The sequence below is a fragment of the Bemisia tabaci genome, chromosome 1 (genome assembly GCF_918797505.1).
Source record: "Bemisia tabaci chromosome 1, PGI_BMITA_v3".
NCBI lineage: Eukaryota > Metazoa > Arthropoda > Insecta > Hemiptera > Aleyrodidae > Bemisia > Bemisia tabaci.
Genome location: NC_092793.1, coordinates 84,560,384 through 84,578,891, shown reverse-complemented (window position 1 = coordinate 84,578,891; position 18,508 = coordinate 84,560,384). Strand labels below are relative to the sequence as shown.

General features: G+C 36.9%; 1 protein-coding gene and 1 long non-coding RNA gene across 3 annotated transcripts in view; one reads left to right on the top strand and one right to left on the bottom strand.

The window, feature by feature from the left end:
- Positions 1–5,129: 5,129 nt before the first annotated feature.
- On the top strand, positions 5,130–8,930 carry LOC109042660 (uncharacterized). The gene is made up of 2 exons (XR_002010095.2): positions 5,130–5,793; positions 8,569–8,930. It is a non-coding gene; the product is annotated as an uncharacterized lncRNA (long non-coding RNA).
- A 112-nt stretch (positions 8,931–9,042) lies between these two features.
- Positions 9,043–18,508, bottom strand: part of PolE1 (DNA polymerase epsilon catalytic subunit 1) — a 157,677-nt gene continuing 148,211 nt past the window's right edge. For both annotated transcript variants that reach the window (XM_072306321.1, XM_072306322.1), the window contains 2 exons: positions 14,796–15,006; positions 9,043–11,019 (listed from right to left, as the gene is read on the bottom strand). In XM_072306321.1, the coding sequence (XP_072162422.1) occupies positions 9,546–11,019; positions 14,796–15,006 (1,685 nt within the window). In that variant the 3' untranslated portion in view covers positions 9,043–9,545. The remainder of the gene's footprint in view (positions 11,020–14,795; positions 15,007–18,508) is intronic.

Below are 18,508 nucleotides of genomic sequence, written 5' to 3'. Positions count from 1 at the left end.
TTTGAATTGATGGGCCTTGTCACCACAGATAGCATTTAACTGCTCACAACAGACTTTGGCGACTTCTTGCTGCTACATTCTCCAAAGGGCTTTCACATTCTTTAAGGCAACTTTTCATAGCACTGAATTACAGGAAAATATACCCCGGAGACGAGGCCTTGGAAAATTGAATTGATTGGAGTTTGATTTACATCATTACTACTCAGAATAACTCCGCTTTTCTTTGATACACAAATAAATATGTATAAAGAGTATATGCTTATAGCATTAGTCTTAAGTATTGAGAAAATTGCATTCTAAGCTTTCACAGCCATGTATTTAGGTGTCGATACAGCATATCGACGGTGAAACTACCAAACCACGTATCTCGTTTGCGGTGTTTAAAAATCTACGCTCACATTTGATTTTTTGAAGTAGACCAAATCAATATCATTCCTTGAAATTTTCACGGAATTTTCTCCGCACAAAGAGGAATAATCACAGAAATTTTCAAGACTGGATGTTAAGTAGTTTTTCATTTAAAAAATAAAGTATGACAGGAAGTCTGCGACGTCGCAAACCGAGATACGTGGTTTAGTAGTTTCACCGTCGATATAGGGTTGGGTCAAGGCATTATAATGAATCAAACCCTCCTTGAAAAAACGAATTTTACAAATTTTGAATTTGAAGCTAATGTCAACTGAGATACAGTAATAAAAAAAATACTTTTTTACCGTGAATTTTCTTAGGTATCAAATGTACCATTTAGCTAATGTAAAAGAGATAGAGCGATTGATATGAATCAAATTATGATTACAAAGTACTGAGGTTTTTATTGGCATTTTGAAGAAAATAAATATTCGGCAACTTCCAAATAAAAAATGAGGAACTAATCATATTTTGAGTCTTCTAAAATAGGGAAAAAATTGTAGAGGGTACAATCTCCCAAAGACCTACATAGGACAGGTCTTATTTCCTTTCATTACTATTGCAGTGTGCTCATTATACACGTTTCTTAAGGAAATTAATGAGCTTCAGCAAATTCTTTGGATGAACAGTGAATTCTGGCTTCGGCTGTTCTTAGATAAGATATGGTTTTTTTGGGTCATATCTTAATGGAAAATATGCCACAATTCTGGCAAATTCTGGAACTTGGCACGTACGAGATCTCTTGAAGGATTGCAAATTCCAATAAAGCGAAAGGCTCCGAAGGCATGATGGAATGCATCTAGACATCTGAAATTATGGTGATTAACTCAACTTTTTGCGTTCTTTCACGTGGTAATAACAGAAATGTTATAGAAATTTTCAAAGTACGATTTTTTTGCTCTCCAAGTAGGGCGAAAAGACTATGTACGAAAATGGAAATGCGCACATCGCGGTATATCACGTTTTGGCGCATTGTTTGTCTATTATTGATTTTCCAAAATTTACTGGACCCCTCTCCACGTAGGGGGTGCATATCATATTCCGCCCCCTTGACCGGCCAAGGGTCTACCCTCTACCCCTTTAGATGTGAGCCAGTCCCTGCGAGAAACGTTTATAGCCGTACATATTTTTTTAAGATCTGTTTGTGGAATTTTTGCTCAAATTTCATGACCTCCATTGATTTCCTGATTTCTGCTTGTGAAATTCGTTGCTATGTTCCTGTTGTACATCTGATCACCTACTCATACCTAAGTAGCTACTGTCTACTGAATTGCAAGATATTTTCAAGGATTTTTGAGCAGCTCACAAAGAAGGATGAATAGCAATTGAAATGAAGAGGCATGACCGACTGAGGATGAAGCAGAATAGTCCGTAGGGATACAGGGGTAAAATAAGGGATCGACGAAATAAAAACAGCGCTTTTCGGTGTATCGACTTTTTCTAATTAATGCACCGGAGGTTGTGAAAAACCTCAGCTGATAAGACACGTATTAATTTTTGTTCTCATGTTGTTGTTACAACATTGTCATATTTCAATTCGCTTCCTTAAAAATTAATGTCATTGTTAATAGATGCTCACTGGGAAAACATGCAGGTCCAACATTTGTTGCAACGGATGAGGGAAACCCAGAAAAACCTCACCAGACCGAAAAAATTGCAAACAAATTTAGAATTTTGACTTGAATTATGAAAAATTTTGGCTTGAATTTTTAACAATTTTAGAATTTTGAATCTGAGTCCACTTGAATTTTGACAAGTTCACTTGAATTTTGACGAATCCACTTGAATTTTGACTTGCTAATTTCTAATTTTGCTAATTTTGAAGACCCAGACCTGGTCTTAATTTCTTGAATTTTGTGGTGGATAACTGTTTGGTCAATAAATCGGCTAGCTGATCACCTGTTGGAACATATTTCACATTAATTAGCCCTTTTTCTACCTGTTCTCTAGAAAAATGATACTTTACATCTATGTGTTTTGATCTTTTGTGGCTACTTGGATTCTTCGCAATACTTATGCAACCGGTGTTGTCTTCATAAATTGAAATGGGAGTTATTGCAGTCATATTAATACTACTCAGAAACGATTTCAACCATAGAGCTTCCCTGACAGCTTCAAAAAGCGCCATATACTCTGCTTCAGTGGATGAGGCAGCCACAGAGTTTTGCTTTTTGGTATTCCAACAAATGGTACAGTTTTCAAATAATTGAAATAGGAAGCCTGTCGTGCTCTTTCTATCGTTTTCATCTGTTGCCCAATCAGAATCACAGTGACCACTCAAGATAAAGTAAATATAAGTTTCTTTGTATAGGTCAGTTTCAAATTCCTCGAGCCTTTTAAGTATCGTAACACCCTTTTCAAGTATTGCCACGAGATCTTATTGTTCTTGCTTGTATATCTGCATAAAATACTTATTGCAGCGCACAAATCAGGTCTTGTGCATATCATTATGTACATCAAACACCCAATGAGGTTCTGAGAGGGCGCGTCGTTCCCTTCAACTGAATTAAGTTCTACAAAATCTAATTTACTTGGAAGTGGAGTGTCAACAGCACTACAATCAGCCATATTAAACTTCTTCAAAACTGTATCAATATAAGCACATTGACTCAAAGTTAAAATCCCGTCGCATCTCTCAACTCTAATTCCCAGAAATAATCTAATATTTCCAAGGTCCACCATACGAAATTCACTCATCAAATATCGTTTAAAATTATTCATTGTTTCCATATCTTTGCAAATAATTACGACATCGTCAACGTACAGAACAACATAAATGTTTTTATCAACACTTACTTTGTCCAAAAAATAAACACACCGATCAGCAGGTGAAGTTTTAAACCCTGCTTTAATGAGCTTCACATCAAAAGTCTCAAACCAACATCTAGCGGCTTGTTTTAGACCGTACAAAGATTTATTGAGCTTGCACACTTGATTACCATTACTTACAACTCCCTCAGGAATTCTCATATAAATTTCCTCTCTCAAATTTCCATTTAGAAAAGCTGTTTTCACATCCATTTGGTGAATTAGCAAATCAAATTGGTTGGCAAAAGCCACCAGAATTCTGAAACTTGCTATTCGAGTGACAGGAGCAAAAGCTTCATCATAGTCTTCAGCATATTTTTGACTGAATCCACGAGCAACTAACCGCGCTTTATGTTTTTTAGGTTTCCCAAATTCATCCTTCTTAATTGTAAAAATCCATTTACAATCAACAATATTTTTATCCTCAGGCTTTGGTACAAGACTCCAAGTTTTGTTGAATGCGAGAGAGTCAAGCTCCTCTTTAATAGCCTGTTGCCATTGAATTTTATCAGCTCTATTCTCAACTTCATTTAAAGTCTTGGGTACATCACAGTCAATGGATTGTGCATCTAAAATGAATTCATCAAGTCCATTTAGATCACTCCTCCTTGACCCAAAAAACTCACTCTGATGATTTTGGGGCTTCAAAACACAGTTTTTATCCGTCTCTACATGGATCTTCGCATCACCCTATTTGTCTTTACTAGAGTTATGATCCTGTTCTGCGCTTTTCTTTATTTCAAGTTCTTTATGAAGGTCTGATTTTGACTTACAGTCAGATACATCAGTTCCCTCTTGACTTCTCAGTTCTGATGTTGACGCACAGTCAGATGCATCAGTTCCCTCTTGAGTTCTCAGTTCTGATTTTGACGTACAGTCAGATGCATCAATTATTTTCTCACTCTCTGTAACCACAGAGCACTTCAACGTAGGTCTGGATTCTAAGTAATTTGTTTCATCGACAATTACATTTCTAACTCTGACAAATATTTTCTCCTCTGATCCCACACTTTATATCCATTTGGTTCATAACCAACTAAAATGCCTTTAAAGGATTTTTCATCAAATTTCCTTTTTTTTGTGTTGTTATGAGCATAGACTGTAGATACAAAAACTTTCAGAAATTTTATTTGCAGCTTTTTATTGTGCCATGCTTCATACAGGGTGTACCAAAAGTCTGTCCCACCCCTGCTAACTTTTGAACGAATTAAGCTAGGGTAATGAAACTTTGGGAATGTTCCTATCTCAAAGGGGACCATCTTTTGGGGGGGGGGGGGTCAAAATTTTGGTTCCCCCTCAGGTGGGGCGCGGGGGGCCCCCAACTTTTTTTTTCAAATGGCAACCCCTATCTTGTGATACCTCATTCGATAGAGCATAAAAAACTAAGAATTTTGGCGCAAACCGCAGATCAATATCTTAAATTTTGACCGAGTTATGATAGGTCAAAGGTCAAATTTGACCTATTTTCAAAAAATCATAACTCCGGTTCAAATTATCGTAGAGAAAAAAATAAAACGGGAAAATTTACCAAATTGTGTCCGCTTTTAAGTAAAAATTGCAGAAATCACTTCGCTGTAATTTTAAGGGGGGGGGGGGCTCGGACCCCCAAATACGTCAATTCAAAGGTCATTCAATTTTCCCGCGAAATAAGCCAATTTCCCCTAGATTTGCCTCCACATTATCTCAGTAAGGTCAAAGTTAGTTCAACATTACGTTGGCAAGTCCCCAAATTTCGGGAAAAGTTAAAAAAAAAACGAAATTTAAACGGTCAAATTTGATCACCTTAAATTTCGTTTTTTTTTAACTTTTCCCGAAATTTGGGGACTTGCCAACGTAATGTTGAACTAACTTTGACCTTACTGAGATAATGTGGAGGCAAATCTAGGGGAAATTGGCTTATTTCGCGGGAAAATTGAATGACCTTTGAATTGACGTATTTGGGGGTCCGAGCCCCCCCTTAAAATTACAGCGAAGTGATTTCTGCAATTTTTACTTAAATTCTTAGTTTTTTATGCTCTTTCGAATGAGGTATCACAAGATAGGGGTTGCCATTTGAAAAAAAAAGTTGGGGGCCCCCCGCGCCCCCCCTGAGGGGGAACCAAAATTTTGACCCCCCCAAAAGATGGTCCCCTTTGAGATAGGAACATTCCCAAAGTTTCATTACCCTAGCTCAATTCGTTCAAAAGTTAGCAGGGGTGGGACGGACTTTTGGTACACCCTGTATGGAGTCACAGCTGAACTCAAGGCCCTCGTTGGCGATAAGTTTAAAATATATGTTGCTGTAAGAACAGCCTCTCCCCAAAATACTAAGTTCAACTTGGCTCCACTAAGCATTGCACAAGCTCGCTCTGTAATCGATCTTATCATACGCGCTGACACTCCATTTTGCTGTGGGGTTCGCGGGATCGTAGGGTGATACGTGATGCCTCTTTGCACACAAAACTGTTTCATCTCACTGGAAAAATATTCGCCACCATTATCGCAAAATAGATTAACTAATTTTAAGTTAAAATGTGCTTCACTCTTTGCAACAAAATCTTTAAAAACAGAGAAAACATCTGATTTGTGTTGAATCAGGTATGTGACGCAATAATGCGTGAATTCATCTACAAAAATCACAAAATAATTTTGATTTAAATGAGTTGGAGGAGTGATAAGACCTGATACGTCGGAATGTACGATGAAGAGCCGTCTTCGCACACACCTTTTATCTTTAGAATTTTGAAATGGCAATTTTGTTTGCTGACCACTAATACAAGCTTCACATAAATTTTCGCTCGGCATAACATTCTCAATTTGATCTACGTCATCAATAAGCATCTTTTTAACTCTAAAAATTTAGCTTTACTCATGTGTTCTGAACGTTCATGCCATAATTTGTACTTATCAGAAGATAACCGTAAGCCATTGTTTTGTCAATCATGAATTTCACAGAGAATAAATTATTAAATGGCTTACCGATCATTACAACCGTAATTCCCTTTGATATTGTTACTCCTTGCTGATTAAAGATCACATCAAATCCAGCTTCCTGAATTTTTCTTACAGAGAGCAAATTGTACGGGACTTCCGGACAATACAATACGTCTTTAAGGACTCCTTCAAATCCTGGTTCAATCCTCACTGGAATATTTCCTTTCTTGTAGGCAAAGATATGAGCTCCGTTTTTAGCCACTGATTTTTTTATCGGAGGGTTCAGATGTACGAAGCTTTTGAATGCACTCTCTGTTTTTACGATGTGAGTCGAAGCTCCAGAATCCAGAATGAAGGTTAGGTTGTCATCACTGTCCGAACTATTCGAGTTCTCCTGAGCCATGAATGCAAAACTTGAGACAGTCAAAATACTTTGATGTTTTTCATTTTCGGTAGAAACATTGACGAACTCATTCCATTTGCTTTGAGGATGAGTTGTTTTTGATTTCAAAGTTTTCTTGTAAAAGACACAATCTTTGATCATATGATTTTTCCTGCCGCAGTGATAACAGGCTTTAAAATTATTTCGATTTGCTTGCTTTGGTTTTTGTCTAAAGTTTTTCACAAATTTAGAATTTCTGAATTGTCTTTTTCCTTTGGTAGCACTGGTAGCACTGTCACTTGCTTGGAGAATTTTCGCGCTATTGTCAGCTTTATCAGTTTTTAATTTTAGTTCGTGATCTAACAATTTAATTTGAACGAACGCAACACTTAAATTTTCATCACATAATGTTTCAATCGCCGTAATTATGCCATTATAGCTCGGGGGGAGGGTCACAAGAAGATGAGCAATCTTATCTGATTCCTCTAACGCTGCACCGGCAGCTTGAAGTTCGGGGAGCAGATCATCGAATCTAATGAAATGCTTCATCAAAGCAGTATCTGAGTCGAACTTCAGAGCAAATAATCGCTTTTTCACGGCGATTTGAGCGGCAATACTTTTTCTTTCAAACAGATCGTCTAAACTTTTTATAACCTCCCGAGCTGTCCGCTCCGGAGTTGCGAAATGCAGATGAGAATCTGCCAAATTTTCAAGCACAATAGCTTTTGCCAGCATATTCTTGGCCTGCCAGTCACTAGATTCACTATTTTCACTAGATTTCCCATCAATCACATCAATTAAATTTTTTTTCGTTAATAGCCCGCGAATTCGAAGTTTCCATATGCTGTACTTTTCACCATCAAATGGTTTAATGTTCTTTTTAGACTTAAGGTCCATATTAACACTTGCAATAAATACTTCAAAGAACTACACTTGCGATAAATACTTCACAGAACTAAGTAAAAACGACCTGGGCCCATAACCCCAAGGGATGCAGGGATAAAATAAGGGATCAACGAAATAAAAACAGCGCTTTTCGGTGTATCGACTTTTTCTAATTAATGCACCGGAGGTTATGAAAAAACTCAGCTGATAAGAAACGTATTAATTTTTGTTCTCATGTTGTTGTTACAACATTGTCATATTTCAATTTAGTCATCATTGATCATGATTTAAATAAAATGTAGAGATATGATAAAATCCACGTCAGTGAAAAAATACTAAAAGACACCAACACGCCTGTAATCTTGCAACACTTGGGTGCACCACTACACTGGTGACCCAAGTTAAAATAGTGGCTCCACATGAGACTGACCGTAGATGTAAAAAAATTAAGTATCAGATATTATGATACTATTGATTATGCCTTCATTTTACTCTCATTAAAATGATGCTAGTTTGCTGTTGGGGTGAAAACTTTCAGAGAGCTCACTGAGGGCATCAGCTTCGATCAATACTTTGTTTTGATTCCTCTTGTGAAAAAGAAATGAAAACTTGCAAACAGAAAAAAGTTTGGCAAATACAGGTGTCACATAAATAAATTGTTACTATTCTGAAGCTCATTCTTGAGATTTGCCTCAAAATGTACCCCTAATATCCCCAAAAGAAAAAAAATTGATGACCAAACTTTAAAATGAGTGCTTAGACCCTAAATAAACTGACTTTTGGAGTTATCAAACGGCTGGATTCGCCTGATCTTCCAGCAGTTCTCAACAAAGTTAGTAAATTGAGCTTATACTTAAAGTGTACTTCGCAATTGATTGATAAGAATATAATAATTTTCAGAGATTAAAAAGCCATCCCCTACAATTACAAAAAATAATGGACTTTTGAAAAATTAAAGATATCCTTTCAATTGTTCAGTGTAGTGTTGTGTCTCGTCATGCCATGTAATGTACATGGGTTCAGTATCAAAGTGTTACTGACACCATGTTGGGCTAAGAGGGCCAATACAGCAAGCTGATGTAATATCAGTGAACTGGTAGGAAACAGACAGCAACTTAATGCAAACCTTGGGGCTAAAACTTTGTTTGATCCTAATTTTTTTATTTTTCCAGGGTGTTTACTAGAAATCCGCGAAGCAGCGTTTTTCAAAGCAAAGCGAAGGCGACGCTTCATAATTTGCGAAGCAACTGCGAAGCGAAGCGGACAAGAAAAACACCTTCAAATACGCTGGATGCAACCCGCGGAATTTCGTGACATTCACTCCAGCGAGTCGCGACTCATTGTCAGCGTGCGGCGGTGGTAAATTTCGTTGAACACCGGGAAATACATGAAAAATACACACATTAAAATTTCCCTCCTTTTCTCCTAAATTTTAAGAATATATTTTTATTGAAATGCCAGCAGATCTAACATTTTTGTTGTAATTTTGTCATCGGTTTTGCTTTCATTATAACGGAATGATAAAAAGTAAAAACGGTTTTAACTTTTTATTTTCCTTTTGATTTTTTTTTTTTTTTTTATCCATTTTAATGTAAAGCATAGCAATACCTACAAAATTGTGGGAAATATGAATTGAAAACCATCGATTTAAGCTTTTCAAAAAACTTTATTAAGTTTATTCGAGAACACAAAGTAAAAAAGTCTCATAAGAACAAATAAGATGAACATTTGTTACAAATGTTCATACAGTTTGAGTTCAGTACAAAATACTTACTTATGAACGCTGACCAGGCAGAGTCCTCAAGAAAAGGCGCTAAATAACGCGGAGCGGCCGCAAGCGCATGCGCAAAGAACCGGTTCACGCGGACGAATTATCCATCAAGCATAGGCATTCGGCATCGTATCCAAAAGAGCGCGAAAATTGGAATTACCGCGTTCATTATCGCGTAATTATCGCTTCGCTTCGCAAAATGCGAAGCTTCGCGAACCTCTAAAGTTTACCAAAGTTTGAACTTGATTTAACGTTGGTTTTAGTGCTAAGGAGGAACAATGTAGATAAAAATCAAATAAAAATTTGTTTGAACTAAAATGTAAGATATCATTAGATTCTTAATGAAGGATACAAACAACAAAAGTTCTATCACAATGATTAGGAGTAATTCATTTTCAAATAGTTTTGACACAGCTCTTGGAGTAGAAGCATATTGAACTGGTAGGCTATATTACAGATAGTAGATAAAAATTGATAAACTTCTTTGTACTGGAATAACAAATTGTATTTTCCAGCACATTCACAGCTTTCACTTAGATTGTCCAGTTTTATTTGCCGGCAAGTAGAACAAATTAAATCTTGTAAAGAATAAGTCATTAACTTAGTATGCACAGAATCTATCAGAGTGTTTTGAATTCTGGTCTCCATATCATAATTAGATTTGCAAAAAGGGCAGAACCAAACAAAAAATCCATCTTCCGTTTTCTTTTTGTGGATTTCTTTTGTGACATTGATTTCATGTGAATAATTGCAGTAATCACAGATGATCTCTGGAATTAGAATGTTGATGAATGGATCAAAGAATTGAGATTCATTGCTGAAGGCACTGGTTCCAATCATTTGGAAAGCGAAGCTCCGCAACTTTTGAATTTCATTAGATATTGATGGATCTAAACTTAACACTTGTGTGACAACTTTTATAAATTCAAGTGATGGTTTGATTTCTTGCAGTTTTATGCCTGGAACTAGATTATTATCAATCTGATACTTGGGGAATTTTTGGTCTAATTTCTGCACTAATGCTAGTAATTTTGGCGTTAATTCTGTTTTAATTAAGTGTTGAGCATACTCTTTAGCAGCTTCAAATGAATTAGTGCCGAGGGGAACTGACTGTGTTATCTGACTTAATTGAGAGGATAGCAATTTTCGATTATTCAGTAAATCATCTGCATTTTGCTTCCCTACGTTTTCAGATAAGAAATCAAAAATCAAGCCTATATAACCACCGATAATGTTCCTAAACTGATTTTGAAACATCTCTGGTAAATGTTCAACCATATGAAAGTTCAATTCAACACTTCCCTTTCCAGTAGAATATTTAGTCTTGTTCCTTATCTCATTTTCTTCATTTTTTTCTTCATCATCTATTAGTGTTCCCTCTTGCTCAAGCTTAGAATCTGAGAAATCCTTTTTTCCTTTCAAATTGCTCGTAAAACTTAAGTTTGAACTCTGATCAGGGATTGCTTCACATTGCTCTGCAAATAATTCGTCTAGATTGTTGTTCTCACCGACACTTAATAAATTCTCTGGCATTTTTGTAGGGATGCCACCGAAATTATATGGATCATACCATAAAAGGTATTCCCAGGAGCTTTTACGATAGAGCAATTCGATGTAATGAAATATTTCTTTGTTCCTGATGTTTCGCACTACAAATTCAATATATCCAACACCATCCTTTAGAGATCTTTTCTTTGTACAAATGAGAATTTTGTTAAAGTTAGCATTGATCACAACAGAGCCGAGACGTTTAAATTCAGCAATAAGCTGCATGAAAAGCTTTTTCATTAATTTACACAGAGTGCGGTGGATAGCTGGGTCATACAGAAGCGATGTTGGAGATGACACCCACCTGAAAAGGTAAAACATTACTTAAATAAAACAATTTTACTATCCATTTTAGCAAAGAGATAAAATATTGTATTCATAATCTGACATAAAAAAGAAAATACCAGGATTGACTAACGCTCTGGTAGTGATTTGCTAGAAATAGTTCCTGCTTGTTCCCTTGATTGTTTCGTGGTCTAAAGGAAAGGAGTATAATCAGGGTTGCCTCCTGATTTGACTAGGTCTTGTTAAAAAATCTGTATAATCTTAAAAATATTATTATCAATCATTTCTGACAACTGCAATGAGTCAAGGTTCTCTTTTTTGTTATGTGAATACATTAAATACGACGATTGATAACACTCTATATTATTTTCCCCTCAAGAAAGAGGCTGCTCAGGCATTTAAGTATTTTCCAAATTTTCCTAGTAGACAGAGGGCCAGCAAGGGGTAAACCCCTAACCTAACCTAACCTTATTGCACATGTGCGGTGCATTATATGGTAAATGAACGACTGCTCCCTACTTTCAAATATATAAATCCGCATATTGTTTCCGATTCAACATTTTAAAAAAATAGATGTGCTCTCCAATACAGAACTGAGTGTTCACATTGCGACAAGTTTCATGCGATTGTACACTTTCAGTGCCTTCGTTCTTTTATAAGTGATTAGTAGCTGAGAGTTGCCTTCGACTTTCATTCATACCCATACCTGCTGGCTTGCTAAACCTTAGCAATACCTGTAGAAAGACTCAAAAGTCTGTGTAAAAATACTTTTGCAATTGAACGCAATAAAATTGTTATTTTTTTAACTAAAATTGCAAGTATCTTACACCATTCGATTAGTAAATGCAAGAAGTAAATATTAAATAAAACCTATTTAACACACGAGAACGGTAGGCAATTTGAAGTAAAAAAGAGCCTAGGATGTCTAATTAGAGCAGTGAATTATTTATGAAGACCAACTTAAGATTTGAGGGAGATTATGATTAGTTAGATAGCTGGGAACAAGCCTAAAACTGAATATGAAAATAGGAATCTATTCTTAAGGTGCGCTCTTCCGACACGACGTGTTGGATTTACCTGCTTGTTTGTTATTAGAACCACTTCATCATTATTTAACTCAAAGCGGAAATGGAGTAAGTGCATTCCTTCGCAATTTTTCTCTCCAAGTTTGTACGTCCAGATATCCATTTTTTCTTCTTTAGTTTTTTTTTAAGAAGGCAGAACAGATTCACCTTCCATGATTTTCACTACTGTTTTGCAAGAAGGACGAAATTTTCGACTTCCTTTTGAGCAAGCTACGCAATTCCTGCGCTAATGTACTTTGGCCTTCCCATTTTTGAGACCTGTTTTTAGAGCCATTACAAAATCAGATGTGACTGATAGTGACCAGTTGCACAATGTCGCGAGTGGCTAATCTAGCTGTTATAAACATCTTGGAAGTATTTCAGCAGCTGATGTTCATGATACAGGTAAAAAATACAGGGAGATCCAGAAGTCCCTTCCACCCCCTCTAACTTTTTTCTTAATTGAGGTAAAGATTTGAAACTTGAGGAATGTTACTGGGTCAAAGGGAGCTACTTAGTCTCCCTAAAATTGTCAGGGGGGCCTCCCTTGGGGGGCAACGGACCCCAACTTTTTTTTCTAATGGGAAGACCCCCTTTGCAATAGCAGGGTGGAAAGAGCATAAAAAAAGGAAACTTTTTGCGCAAACCAGAAGTCAAAATCTCAAACCGTTTCAAAATGACGGCCGATTAAAGTTCAAAATGGCCGAAACTTCACACCTGTTATTTCTCGATGGATTTGCGCGAAAAAATGGATGTGCGGGTATTTTGACACGAGAAAAACGAATTTGACGTTAGATTTTTAAAAAACCGAAATTTCCAAAATGGCCGCCGGTTAAAGTTCAAAATAGCCGAAAATTGCCACCTCGGTTTTTTGCTGATGGATTTGCCTAGCACTTGGAACTTGAGGATATTTTGGCATGAGATTAACACATTTGAACTTAAATTTCTAAAAAAATCAATTTTCGGTCATTGTGAACTTTAACCGGCGGCCATTTAGAAAATTTCGGTTGTTTTGAAAGTCTAACGTCAAATTCGTTATTCTCTTGTCAAAATACCCCCACATACCTATTTTCGCGAGAGTCCATCAAGAAATAACCGGTGTGAAGTTTTGGTAATTTTGAACTTTAATCAGCCGCCATTTTGAAACGGTTGGAGATATTACTAATGGTTGGCGCAAAAATTTTTCTTTTTTTATGCTCTTTCCCACCTGCTATTGGAAAGGGGGTCTTCCCATTAGAAAAAAAAAGTTCGGGTCCGTTGCCCCCCAAGGCGAACCCCCCTGAAAATTTCAGGGAGACCAAAAAGAAGCTCCCTTTAACCTAGGAACATTCCTCAAGTTTCAAATCTTTACCTCAATTAGGAAAAAAGTTAGAGGGGGCGGAAGGGACTTTTGGATCACCCTGTATATATTCTTGACTATGATCAATTCTCATTTCATCAGGGGGTTTAAAATCATGTTGCATCTTGGGGTTGTTTTACAAATTAAGTTTGCACTCTGCCTCTTCCATTTTACTATTATTTACCTATTTTCTTTTTTTTTTTTTGCTCCTGTATATTGTTTGGACGAATATTTACTCAACATATCAATCTTACTTTCAATTTCAATTAAAAAATACATACGGTGTTCCAAAAGATCCTGGATTAATGCTGTAACTCCGGAATTAAGATAACTATTGAGCTGAGCTTGGTCTCACTTTAAATGTTACACTATTTCTGATCGATTAAAATTGCATCTCCTAGAATGCCCTTAAATGAAATCGGTCTGCACTGGGGATGATCTTATTTTAGCAAGTGACGCTGCAACTAACATTGCTAATTATTGGAGCTCCAAGATGTAATTTTTATCTTATTTTTATTAATAAATTTTACGATGATTATGTTTTATGTCTCTTACTCTGGACACGGAATAAGAAGAAGAAGAATCGATAAAAACTGATATCACTTCATTTGCTCAAGAGAGACTGGGTTATGAAGATTTAAATGGAGGAAGGGAAGCTGCCACCTAAAGGTTTACAGCGACCATTAATTTCTCACCAAAAAGTACAATCATCCGAGATCTATTTTAGCATCCTTTTCTGCCAGCTCTACATTATTATGTTCTGAAATTCTTAATATGGAATCTCCAGTAAGGAATTTTGAACTGTTTCTACTTTATGGACACTTTTGGTTGCAGAAAGTCGACGTTGTACACAGCGATGAGTGCCATAACGCCATTCTTGTAACACTATCTTACCTTCTTCCATTATAGACGAAAAATCTATTCAAAATGCATTAACATTACACAGGAATATCGTGAGTTCTGTGAGCACAAAATCAAGCAGGTGCCTGCAGGAATACATTTTCCAGACTTCACTTACACAGCTCTCTTTGCCATTCTTACTATGGTTACCTTAACAAGGACCAAGCGTTGCTACTTAGTTGATTACAGTGTTGCTAGGAACACTTTTCTTGAAACTTTCACTGGAGACACTTTTAGGACCTTTAACACTTGAAAAAATATCATGAGAACCCTGTAGGCAGCAGCTATACTCTCTCCAGCTAAACCTTTATAAATCTATTAGCTTTTGATCAAACGAGATAATTTTGGCTTCAATTGATTGGAAATTATAAAAGCCTTAATATGGGAGCAAGATCAGCACAATACCTATCTTAATTCCAAAATAACAGCACCAGTGCAGGAACTTTTGGTACACCCTCTTTCTGTAGTAATTAGAAAATTATGTAACCATACCTGTAAAATTGAACTAATTGCAGATCAGCAAAAGCATTTTTATGCTGTACGACATCTCGAAGCCACGTATTGACAGTTGCTCGTAAAATTCGAAAGGCTGAGCTACACAGAGCTGACTCGTCATAGCTGGGCAAAGAGTGTTTCACAGCAGTGACCATATCTTCCAAGGATGACTGTGGCATTTGATCAAAGGCGACAGCAAAATTAGTACCTGAAGGTAAAAGTTGGAAGGTCATTAAAGTCAGAAAACACTTCGTCGAATTGCTGCGAATGGATTTGGTTAAATTTTTGACTTACTGCCAAGTGCCAACTTCCAATACAACAAAACGAAATTCTCTCTAAGAGACAAAGCGCCTGCAACATTTGGTTTTCGTACTGGCAGAAATGACAATCACATCCAAAATTCTCGGCTCACCTTCGAGGTGAGTCACCTCTTCACCAGGTCGGTCGAAAAGTGGATGGATGCAAATGTAAGGCAAAATTCATCAAGCAACTGAGTTTGATTCTCCGCTTCAGCAGTGTTTTTCTCCTCTGGGTTGCAATCCTGCAGGTCTGGTTGTGAAAGGTGACGAAATTCTTTCATAGTAATTAGCCTGCTGTGTGACAAAATAAGCCACCACGAATGCAATCAAGACCAATCTACACAGGTCAGTCATTCCCGAAGACGAGTTTTGGTACTCTACTACGCAGTGACGTAGTATTGAGTGCTTGCAATGTATTTCTTATGGGAGCACCCATTGTGACGTAGCATTGAGTGCTGCGAGTTAGGGCCGGGCAGGGAAGTGGATTTCAAAAAAGCTGCGCAATGACTGACCTGTGTGGATTGGTCTTGAATGAAATGGTGACGTCAAACCGGCCATCTATTCGAGCTATCTGAGAGGCTCACGGCTAACCCCTCTAGCTCCGAGCTGCGTGTTGTTGCAGGGCACAGCACCAAAATTGCTAGGGATTGCTTAGGGTGCAGCTTATTTTTGAAAGTCCGAAATTTGATTAGGCCAATCCGACCGTCGATCGGGGACCTCTTCCTAAATCAAAACTTTAAACTTGATCCAAAGATTATGCGACAATTTTAACCCAATGCTCGAGCATATCAAAGTTAACACATGAGCATCATTTTCGGGTTCTAGTCCAGGCAGTCAGGAGTAAGATAGGGGCTCTTAGGGAAAACTTTTTGTCGAGTGCTTCATATGTATTTTTGGGCACTGAATCGGAATTTTAAATTTTTATGAAGATACTTACACCACTAAAGCCGTCGTTTTGAAACAATAGCCTAAAAATGGCCTAAAATTCTGTTTTTCGCAAATATCTCGCTGATTTTTTATTTCTTGACCAAAAAAGTTATTTGAAAATTAGAGTAAATTAAATTTTGAAGAAAAAATTTCAAAACGAAAACGTTTGGTATATGGGTGGATTTCAGCTAATGGGATAAAATATGGGAATTACGTGTAACTGACCACTCAAAATTTTCAATTAAAATATTTTCCCTTTATGTTTGGTTTTTAGCGCAGAAGCAGGTCACACCAACCAGGAAAAAATTTCTCAGGAGACTTGAATAACTGTAAACCTTTTGTCTACACGCTTAACAGTGAAAATGTCAGTTTGGTGACGCGTAACTCAGAGGTAATCAAAGTGTCAAATTGTTATATAAATAAACCAGGACCTTTTGCGAGCTTACTCTAATTTTTTTAAAGTCTTGAATGTATATTGTTTGATATAATATGCATTGAAACACCAAAAAACTATAGTATTCAATTTAATTTGAGGCTTGAAGCGTACTCAATATTATGTCAGTTTGGTGACGCTATGTGTTTCAGTTTGTGGCCACTCAAGAGATAGCACTAGTGTGCGGATTGAGGCGTGACTGAGTGCGGAAGTGGAGAACTAACAAACAAGTACTTGGTAAGTTCACATATTTCTTCCAATTTCAGAATGATTTCAGTTGTTTTCATGGTTTTCGAAGTGTCTCACTTATTCAAGTCAGCTTGGTGACGCTGTTTTCCATCAAAACTTTTAGTGGAATATATGAGCAAATATTTTTATCTTACATCTACAGGTGGCCTCTGGGCCTAACCTCAATGATTCGTTTGATTTTGTTATTGTAGATTGGCAGGAAAAATTAATAACAGCAAAATGTCAGTTTGGTGACATCGTCAAACCTGACTTACCCTTGCCAAACTGGCATGTCAGGTTTGGTGACGTCCAAGAAATTATGTTTTTCATTAATCAATGCGCGCAAAACAAATAGTTGTGCGTTTTAATGAATTATTTTAATGACTTTGAGCAATGCGCAAAAAGAAAGGATAACTTCTTTTTTCACACGTAAGAATTTCCACTATTTTTTATGCAAACAATAACAAAACACTCAGAGAGACATCAATGCTGCTGTTTCAACCAGAAGTATCTGTTTGTCATGAGCTGCATAAGAAACAATATTAAAGTAGGCGTGACTCCTCTTGAAGAAATGGAAAAGCAGTATTTTACATTCTGTCAAACGGAAGCAAGTGCCGAGTAAATGCGACACTCATGAGCGATGGGCATGCAACAAGAGCATTGTGGACAGAACTCATGAGTTAAGGGCGACCATGAACAAACGCGGCGGCGGCTTCGTCGCCGCTGACATCACTAGCGCTTCAAAGTTCCCATGTATTCTTGAGGCGCGATTCTGCTGGGCGTTTGCTAGCCGAATTTCGGCGGCGAATTGAACGCAACACCGCTCTCGGAGTAGTGCTGCGTCCAATTCGCCGTCGAAATTCGGCTAGCAAACGCCCGGCGGAATTGCGCCTTTACCGCCTGAGAACTAACGAGTACACCCAATCTCTCTCACTAGCACAAAATGTGACAGAAAAATCAAGGGGGGAAATGAGCTTGTTTAAAAGGGGTGGGTGGGTGTCAAAAAATCTGAAAAATATGATATTGTGGATATTACATAGGGTGTCTACACGATTTTCAAAATGAAATTCCCTGACAATTCCAGGTTTTCCATGACAAAAAATAACAAAATTCCCTGACTTTTTGGGTTTAGCCATACGATGAACTGGTTAGAAAATATTAAAAAAAAACTATCCTTAGGAATAACCCCATAAAGTCATATTCTGAATTACCATGGCGTTGGGAGGAGTTGAGTAATACTTTTGAAAGGAACGAGATCCTAAATACTCAAAATAAAGCTAATTCCAAAATGGTATACTCAAACTAAAATTCACCTTCAAAATTTAATTTTTAAGCTCTACTACGCTCTCTTTGTGACACATTGCCCCGTATACTTTTGAAAATTCAAACTTTAGTTCACCCTGGTGATTCCATAAATATTGGCATATTACTTAGTGCCCTGAAAATACAAGTTTCTTTTTCTTAAAATAGAAAACAAGAGTTGTAAATGTGCCTAACTCAGGTAGATTTTGCTATAATCAAGAGGAAATACGAGTCTCTTCTCGATTTTAGATAAATTTGCTTGATTCGGGATTTTTTTTTTTTTTTTTTTTTTAGGTCAATTAATTCAATGGATTCCAGAATCTATTGTTGGTATTGAATTTGTCTTATACTCAACAAGCATTGGCTTGTTAGAATATAATCCACCAATAATATTTCTACAAGGTGGATGCACCAGTTGTGAACATGTTGATTTAAGAACCAGAAAAATTTCATGCAAAATGCGGTTGACATTAAATATTTCTTTACTCAGTTAAAGAAAAACTAAAATTCTAGCCTTTTCA